Source organism: Antrostomus carolinensis, unplaced genomic scaffold, assembly GCF_000700745.2.
Source record: "Antrostomus carolinensis isolate BGI_N321 unplaced genomic scaffold, ASM70074v2 scaffold19124, whole genome shotgun sequence".
Taxonomy (NCBI): domain Eukaryota; kingdom Metazoa; phylum Chordata; class Aves; order Caprimulgiformes; family Caprimulgidae; genus Antrostomus; species Antrostomus carolinensis.
The window spans coordinates 3,060-12,296 of NW_010310305.1; the positions used below are offsets into that span (position 1 = coordinate 3,060).

Genomic DNA, 9,237 nt, shown 5'->3' on the forward strand with positions numbered 1-9,237 from the left:
TAGAAATAAAAAATGAGTTCTGAAGGGTCTTGGTGTAGTAGTTCTGAAATTTTGGTGTTCATGGAGGTGAGTCAGTTATGATCACTTGACTACACAGCCCTCCTTTGCTTTAATAAATCAATTTTAAATGCAAAGTATATTTTGATTAAACTTTTTTTCCTTTTGATTCCCACACAATTAATGTAGTATTTGTAGTAAGTTCATAAATATGAGTCTAAGGACCAACTTAATTTAAATCAGTTTTCATTCAGAGCAATTATAAATCAGATTTTTTTTTTTTTTTCAATACACAAACTCAGGTAGTGAAAAAGAAAGGCTTTTAGTTGCTCCAAAGTTGTGTGCGTTATAGTGTATCATGCAGGATGGAAAAATTAATTCCAGCTACTGTGAAAAGGGTATATTTAGATGAGTTATCGTTATGCAAACAAGGTTAGTGTTGATACTTTAAGTTGTAGGAGTTACTTGACTGCTAGTTAGACCAGTTATTTAAGTCATCTTGTTGCAAAGTAATTTAAGGTAGCTTAAGTTTTCTCGTTTTGATGGATGAAGCACTGAAGACAGTGGTCCACAACTGAACAGCAAATAATCAATTCAGTCTTGAGGTAACATGTTTTTACCCTTCCTTTTTTCTTAGGTTCCACCACATCCATCAGCTCCTCCTGTGGTTGGTGCACTCCAACCACCTGCTTTCACCGCGCCTTTAGGAATCCCACCTCCTGGATTTGCTCCTGGAGTGCCACCACCACCACCACCTCCATTTTTACGACCTGGTTTCAACCCAATGCATTTACCTCCAGGTATATTTATATATTTCAGGGAATGTTATTTTTTTAACCATACAACAAATAAAAGCATCTGCCATATAAACTGCATAAGTATGTTTTGGTCAAGTGATACTCAGTGTTCATATATACCTTTTTATAGGCTTTCTTCCTCCTGGACCACCACCACCTATAACTCCTCCAGTATCTGTTCCTCACACTCCAGCAGTAAACATCCCAAATTGTAAGTGTTTAAATCTTGGGCAAGCAGCAGTAGAAGGAAGGTGTCGTGCAAGCAGAGAAGCTGACTTTTTTTAATATGTCGATGCATTATTTCTTAGCTACAGCAACTGGTGTGAATGAAGACACTACAAAAGATTCATCTGTAGGAAATCCCATCCCAACAGTGGTTTCTGGATCCAGAGGGAATGCTGAAACTACCGATAGTTCCAAAATATATGGGACTGTTCCACCTCCTGTAGCACCTACTAATGTACCTGCTCCTGTCACCCAAGGTATTCCACTTCTTGGTAAGTTTATTTTTGTATCTATTCTTCAGTTTCTTGTTCCCCGAATTGAAAATATGGTTTTGATTTTGCTACTGACTCACAGTTTGTAGGAAAGTAAAGCACATTTTTCTAAACTTGTTGAAATCTCTGCCCTTCTGTTGGCTTTTAAATCATTTTTAGAGGCTTGATTTTGCACAGAAGGAGCAGGAATTATTTTTTTATTATTGAAGATTTGTTTTCTGAAGAAACAAAAAAGCTGTAACGTTTGAGTTACAAATTCAAGACAGAATGAAATGCTCTCTGATTTTAACAAATACAGATTTATACCATAGAGAAAATTAATTGACAAAAAACATCTGTATGACATACGAACTATGTTTTAGACTCAACTATTACATGTATAAAATTAATTTACAGAGAAACAATATTTTCCTTAGTGTATTTTTTAAAATCTGTGAAAATATGGCATACCTTTTATGTATGGAATAAATTATTTTAATAAAATGAAAAAAAAAAAAAAACCACCCCAAAAGCTTTTATTCAGCCCTGCAGTATTAGAGGTTTTGAAACCTTTTTTTAATGATACGTTACATTATTTAAACATTACAAAATGGTATTTTGACTAGCAAAACCAAGCTAACTTTGGGTACCTTACATAAATTACTTTTCACGATATGATACAAACTTGCTCAGATTTTTAAAGGGAGCGTGTCCTGTTTAACATTACAGAGGCCTGCTAAATACTTGTTTTAGGATGGCCTTTTCTGGATCAGTGTCAAGAATATACTCAAGAGACTTGTTTCCTACAAATTTTAATGAGATTATTACATGTGTGGGATTTCAGTCCTCTAGATGAGAGCCTAACAGTGAATGGAAAAGACAATTTTGGTTTAGTGTGTTTCTGCCCAGAACTTTACAGTGTACGCTGAAAAAAACCCAAAGATTTGTCTCCCTGAGAGCTTACTGCTCTATTCAATTTGATGGCTAAATTTTCCAGATATCACTAGGGATTCTTGGATCCTTCATGTTGGAATCTCAAAATAAGACCCTTTTAAAAGGCATTTTTCAAAAAGTGAAGAGCTGCTTCTCTCTGAAAATCAGTCTGCTTTTTAAAATCTATCAAAGTAGATATGCAGCTAATTGTTTGAGAGTGCCTTGGACACCTGGCAAACAGAGAAAAGCTTAAAAAAATTCTGCTGTGACACCATGGATTGAGATAATTTTGTAGTGATAAGGATTATTGGACTGTGCATTTAAGACATTCACATCTTAATGATAAACTTACATTTTTTGAAATTGTAATACAACATTACCACATTTTTGAAGTTTCAAGGTACTACGTCTTGTACGGCGTAACTTGAACTTTTTACTCCAAGCCTTTGAAATATGTTAAGTTACTCTGCAGTTTGCTGTATCAATATACACATCAGAACAGGGTTTTACAAAATTAAGATTGAAGTAAATTATATACCCACATTAGTTACTTGGACAGTTGCTTTTTTTATTCTTACAAATTCAGTGAAGCTGAATTTGATAAATCTGAAGATCAGGAACTTGCCTTTGTTTTTATTAACTTGTTTACCGAATAGTCGAGGCAGATGAAGTTGTCTGTGTGGTCAGAGTGACTTCTCTCAACATTCAGTCACATCAGCAAGGGGGTAGGAGAGTTTTTTCTTTTCATAAGATTGCAGGTGGAGCTTACAGAGTAGTCCTGAAGTAATAGTTGAGATCTGTGTGTTTACTGAAGTAGTAGCATTTTACGTTGACGAATGTCTTATTTCAAGAAGCAGCTATTTATAGTCAAGGAGTTATGTAAAATCCTTCCCTCCTGACATTTTGTAGTTAAGGGTGACTGTTCACAGTCTGATATAAAATACAAGAAAACTAGAAGGAAGAGATTATAATATTTTACGTGTTGGAAGATAAAAGATTAATATCAGTTGTCTTTGCTTTTAAAACTTTTCAGTACACTAACACAAATGAAACTGTCTTCTTAAAACCACTTTGATGCACTTATCAATTGAGCTCAGCTCTGCATGTGAGAGTCCAGATCCGGTCTCTCCTTAGGCTGGAAGGACTACATGAAAGAGGTGATGTTTTCCACTACTCATGCTGATCTAGATAGCAAAGAAGTGTCCCTTGAAGTCTTGCCCTCCCCATCCTCCAAGAGCTGGCCAGGCTGCATCGTCATTCCTTCCTTTTCATTCTCTGTGTCAGGTTTCAGTCCTAGGGAAATCAAAGCATGGGAAATGGAGTGTGCCAGGGTTTCACCACGTGTGTGGACATGAGATGCAATCTACATATGCATCCTGGTCCCGAAGCCCAGAAGTACTTGCAGGTTCAACAGTTTAAATGTAGCCTTAGTGTCCGACCTGTGGTCTTGTACACGCCAGAGGCAAATGAAGTGGACAAAGTTAATGAGTAGGTACAGCATCACCCCCAGTTAGCCCTGGGAGGGTGCAGACAGGGGAAATGCTTCAGGCAAAAGGACCTCATGTTCACAAGTATATGGTTTAGCAGTTTGAATAGATGACTGATTGTGTGACTGGTTTCTCAAGAAGTTCCTCAAACTGCTTGTTAAACTTTCCCATGATGTGGCTCTCCAAGCTGAGATAAGAAGGTGGAAGAAAGATTTGTTTGACAGCATCATGAAGTATGTCATGAGGACTCTGCTTGGGGAAATAGGGATGAAGGGGCTTGACTAGTGTAACATGAAGAATGAAGAAGTGCTCTTCGGATATTTGGGCAGGATAGAAGAACTTAATTCAGCAGGCTGAATTCAAGGATTGAAGATTGCTTTGAAGAGACTGTCATAGAAATCTGAACTTAACCTTGCTTGAGAACACCTTATGTAATCTGTACCAATGCAGGAGCTCTTTTCTAATTTTTGTAACTTCAAAATGACACTTATCTATCTATCTGTTCAGGTTTTATATGGAAGATATGTTACAAAGTAATTCTAAATTGATTATTGTAAGATTTCATATGCTTTCTTAGTAATGTAAGTTACATTCTGTTTCATCTCTACTAATTTCATTCATTCCTCCAATGTAATTCTTTCATCACTTCCAACAAAGACGTGTTTGTGCTTCAGAGGAGTGATCCCTCGTGGACATTGTGTCTGAATTTTTTGTGCTTATTTTTAAAAAACACCCTCGTGTTGTTTTGATTTAGTTGTATCTTTGATCATATTTGCTGCTGTTGTAGCTTCTTGTTCTTAATTTGAACAAGATTATCCAGATTGTAACTGGTTTTCTGAGTGTATGCTCATAATGTCATTTTTTAAAGGATCTGCAAAGCAGGTATTTTTAGACTCCTTTTACAAGTGCATATTGCAGAAAGTGACAGGCTTTAAAATAATTTTTGATTTGCCAACTTGTTCTTAGTGTTGAGCAAATGCTGTAATTTGGACCAGTAATAAACTGCTGTTGCAGATGCTGTGTTTCAAATATTCAGATTCTGTGATCTATTACCTTGTTTAAATATACCATATTGCAGTTTGTAGATTCTGGTCTAGTGCTCTTTTTACCCAGATTTCTACAATGATAATTATATATTATCAAAGATTAATTATAACTGTTGTTCTCTTCAAACTTGGTATTCATTTCCTGTTAACACATGCTGAATTATTATTCTTTTCTCCCTTGCTGGTTTGTTCTTAAGTAACTACATGATCTTTTTGTCATCTTCATTAAATGGTAAGAGACACACTACAGAATTCTCTGAGCTCATCAGAGGATTGCTGTATTATAAACTGGATACTTCCTTCACAGCAAGGATGAGCTTTTTATTAATACAGGATATGAACAGTGCTAAACCTAATACATTTCCGAATGTTTTAAAACCGTAGCCTGTTTTAAAAGCATATCCAACACTGCATGTTTGTTAATTATGTATATGGCTGTTGCTTTCATAATACTGCCAAATGAGAACTCAGAGGTAGGGGAACATGAACTCTCAAGCACCATTTATGGAATTCAGTTTTGCCTTGATGATTCCCTTGACCTGGATCATTTTATAAAGCAGGAATTTTAGAAGTCTTAATATCAGTAACCAACACTACACGTAATGCAGTTTGACTCTTACATCCTTGTTGAAGCACCTTACATGAATAGGAGCAAGCTCTAGCTGGCTTCAGTGGTGGACGTTGACTACCCTGAAAAATGTTGGTATTTATGACAAGTTCTTTCAGCTGTGAACTGATGTTTAGGCTTCTTCCATTACAGTCTTGGCCTGGGCTAAAGGATTCTGTATCAAACTCCAGAAAAAGACACAAAACTTACAACATTGTCCCTCTTTCAGTAATTTTCTAGTAGTATTTAATGTTCTAGTTATAAGATGCATCATTCTCCCCTGGAAAACAACAGGAGAATTAATGTGACATGCTAAATGTTGCAGAACATCAGCATCAAGCTCAAAGTGTAAACCTTTAGCCCATTCTGCTGGGATCATAAGCTTTTGAGTTCTTGTTCTCATATCTATTCCCATCAGATTTGCAAAGGAGGTGTATGTGAAGCAGGACTGCTGTGTCAGATACAGAAAACACCATTTCTCCACTTCTTGTAACTGCACAGCTGAGGAATAATTCAGTGGATTGTAAGAGACACTGTAATCACTTCCTGAGCACAGTTCAGTTTAAAAAAACAAACACAAAAACCAGAAAACCAAAACAGATGCTACACTTCTCAGTTCTGTTAGTGTTTGTAACACTGATAGTTATCAGAAGGGAACATGGGCTTTTTCCAGCCAGAAGAGAAGATAATCAGAAATGGGACTACAGTGACACAGAAATCTGTCTTTTTATGTAATTTATCAAAACAGTGAGGGCGATTGCTGTGACCTCTGTGGACAGAAGACCCTTCAGGACAGCAATAGCATTTTGGGCTCTGTCTGATGAGTAAAGTGAAATTATGAAACTTTTGACGCTGTGTGATTGTTCTTGCACCTCTGAAACAACACTCATGGTTGGCGATGTGTTTTCATAGTACACTTGCATCTCTGTTCTTCCTGGCCACAAGTTCTGAGGACCTTTCACTGTGCATCACTGGGAAAAGTTACAAATAAAAATAAGTTATGAAAGCAATCTCTATTTTTGCACATTTGAACAGAATTAACGTATTAGGTGTAAAGTCTGAGGATTATTTCGGCAGTATGGAAAGCCATGGCTTGTGATAAAAGCCATGTCTTAGCCAAGTTGAGCAGAATAAGCAGCTGGTGAAAGGGCTGGGCGTATTTCACACCCATAGGTAAGAAGACAAGGTTAGCTCCTACAAAAAGGCTTACAGGTATGAACAAATGAATAAAATACAGACAAATTCCATCACTCGTCTGCGCAGCTACGAGCTGGGCAGTAAATCACTCCATTGCTTCTCTAGGAGCTGTGGGATGTCTTCAAGTTTGACAAACTATTTAAATATTACATATTGTCTTTCCTTATGTAAGATGACAAAGGGCTTTAAACTTTCCTAGACACCGCACGTGCAATCTGTATCACTAATTGTACTGAGCATTTTCAGGAACCTTGGATGTGTTTCTGGGCGGCTCTTTGGAGTAAAGTTTTAATGAGTGCCTGGTGTGTCAGCACAGCGAGCAAACTCCAATAGTACTTGCTACAGTGTCCCTCAGCCTGAAAATGTCAGCGGGCCGATTTAAAATAAGTGTTCAGCTGCCCTGCTGATGCAGTCCGGATTGAAAGAGAATGACTTCCAGGTGCCATTATGCTGCTTCTGTTCTACATTTTGGGTAGAAATACGGTAGAGAAATTGAATTACTCGTACTTGCTGAATTTAAAACAACTTCACGCTTGCCTCACGTTCATGGTGCCAGAAGCCACATCTACTCTGCTGCTATAGAGCAGCAGTGTGTGCTTATCCTTTCAGCTCATTAGATCTCAGTTATTCCTTTCTGCCTTATTTTTAATCTTCTGTGGAAGAATTTACTTACCAACAGAACGGAGCAAAATAACATTCTTGGAAGACAACATTAGCCATATGTCTGTGTTGTCAGAGCTGTAGTACTAACTCATGGGAGGAGTTTAAGCTAGGTGATTTACCGCCCTGTTTACAAACAGGAGGAGGGGGCGGGCTGTGGATTTTAAAGTTGAGAAGGGAAAAAAGAAAACAGAAAATACTCTTGCTGCTGGAACATTTCTTTCAAAAAGTGTGACCTATCAAGCCGTGTCTTAAAAGTGACTGCTTGGAGAGGAAGGTAAGATGACATTGTGGACCAGAAGAATATTCACATCTTTGTCACCTCTTCTGATCGGCAAAATATAATTTCCTTCTAATGTGAATGTGAAGAGCACTCAGATGAAAAGGTTTCTGTTAGAGACGTTGTTAAGCATAAGAAGTGGTTTGGTGAATGGGCAACATGTACGTTCTTCAGAAGGCTCAGGCATGTTGGGGATAGAAATGCTGAATAAATGGGGTGGAGGAAGAGGGAAGCTATGATAGCTGACTGGAAGATTCTCCGGGATGTCTGCTCCACTGTGCTCATTAAGCTGAAATCAAAGTGCAGTTTTCACTGATGATACTGCCAAGTATTTAATTCTAGTATTAATCTACATAGCCATTTCACATTCTACTTTTACCCACAGCAGGAGATACAAAATTTTACATAACCTGCATTCTTAACTTTCATTTTTATTAATATATGTGGAAACAAAACATTATTTATAGTCTTAAATTTATAAAGGAGAGCAAGATGGATTAGAAGGGATTTTTGCTGGGCAGCAGTTGATCCCTTTAAATTTCAGTTGGGAGTTTTAAAAAACAACCCCACAAACACCCTTTCTCAAATACAGAGCTTGTTCTTAGGTGTGTGACTGCTAGTGAGCAGAAAGAGCAGGGAGACCCGGTATGAAAGGCACAGAGTGCGGGAGACAGTGGTGTTTGTTAGGAGGTCAGACACAAGGAGGCACGCAAGATAAGCCGGCACACTGGTGTGAAGTCCTCCTCTGGAGCTTGGTAATCCTCAGTTCATTTTGGCTTCATGTGTTGATGCCAGCAGGCTTTGGGCTGAGCTTCTTCAAATGGTAGTTTGGAGAGTTATTTATTTATTTTTTCCTCTCACAAAGACCACGCTAAAACCATAGTCCACAAATAAAGATGGAAGATAGTTGTTGCTGGATACGTGCTATAAGGGATAGAAACTGTATTTAAAAGAAATTCCAGAAATCACCTGTTGCGTTTCTTTTTAGTTTACATCGCAAGGTTTCTTCTACTGAAATTAAACTTTGATGTATCCCTTTTCTCTAAAACAGTGAATTGAACTCACTGTAATTTCCTGCTCTTACCCCAGCCCTGTTCTGACCTTGCTTCTCCCTTCATAGTTTACTGCATCTGCCACCTCCTCTGCATGTTGAAAATCTCGTTGATGACCCAGTTCAAATCTCAGGCATTCTGGCCAGATGCAATTTTGCTGATAGTTATAATAGAGGAGCAAGGTTTTAAAGCTAAGGAGAGGAGGTGAGGTGTCGTTAATTGGGAAGCCTGGAAAGCGTCACCTGTTGGGAAGGCGTTTTGTCTGCAGTCAGTTGACAAAGCAGGGCATGGAGCTGGAGATCAGAAAGAGCTCTGACCTGCAAAATAGCAGTGGCTTCTTCACGAAAGGAAGCCGTTGGGATAAGTGATTAGTTACTACTATTTGAATATTAATTACTCCTAGCACAAGACAAACTTCTGCTTAAGGACTGAGCTCTCTTATAAATCTGTAAACCAGCACTTTGCAGGCTCCTCTCCCCCCCACGTATTTCAGTGTTACTCATTTTTTGAGATAATTGCAGGCCATTTTTTAAAAGTATTAAAATGTTTTGGTTTGTTTTTTTCTTCCTGTCAGCCTCTGATTTTACTTTGTGTGTGTGTGTGTCCATTTGTTTCAGGCACTCAAGGCGTTGCGCCGCCCCCACCAGCCCCAGTTGTTGGCTTGCAGACTCCATCCACTGGCCTCTTGGGTGCCCGGCCTGGTTT

The 9,237-nt window shown here is 38.1% G+C and overlaps 1 protein-coding gene across 1 annotated transcript in view; it reads left to right on the forward strand.

Annotated features, from left to right (window-relative positions):
- The first annotated feature begins 638 nt into the window (after positions 1 to 638).
- LOC104523713 (splicing factor, arginine/serine-rich 15) overlaps positions 639 to 9,237 on the forward strand; it is a 9,712-nt gene continuing 1,113 nt past the window's right edge. The window contains exons 1-4 of the mRNA XM_029084599.1: positions 639 to 797; positions 925 to 1,005; positions 1,103 to 1,291; positions 9,150 to 9,237. The exon at positions 9,150 to 9,237 is cut by the window's right edge and continues 1,113 nt beyond it. Of these exons, the coding sequence (XP_028940432.1) occupies positions 782 to 797; positions 925 to 1,005; positions 1,103 to 1,291; positions 9,150 to 9,237 (374 nt within the window). The 5' untranslated portion in view covers positions 639 to 781. The remainder of the gene's footprint in view (positions 798 to 924; positions 1,006 to 1,102; positions 1,292 to 9,149) is intronic.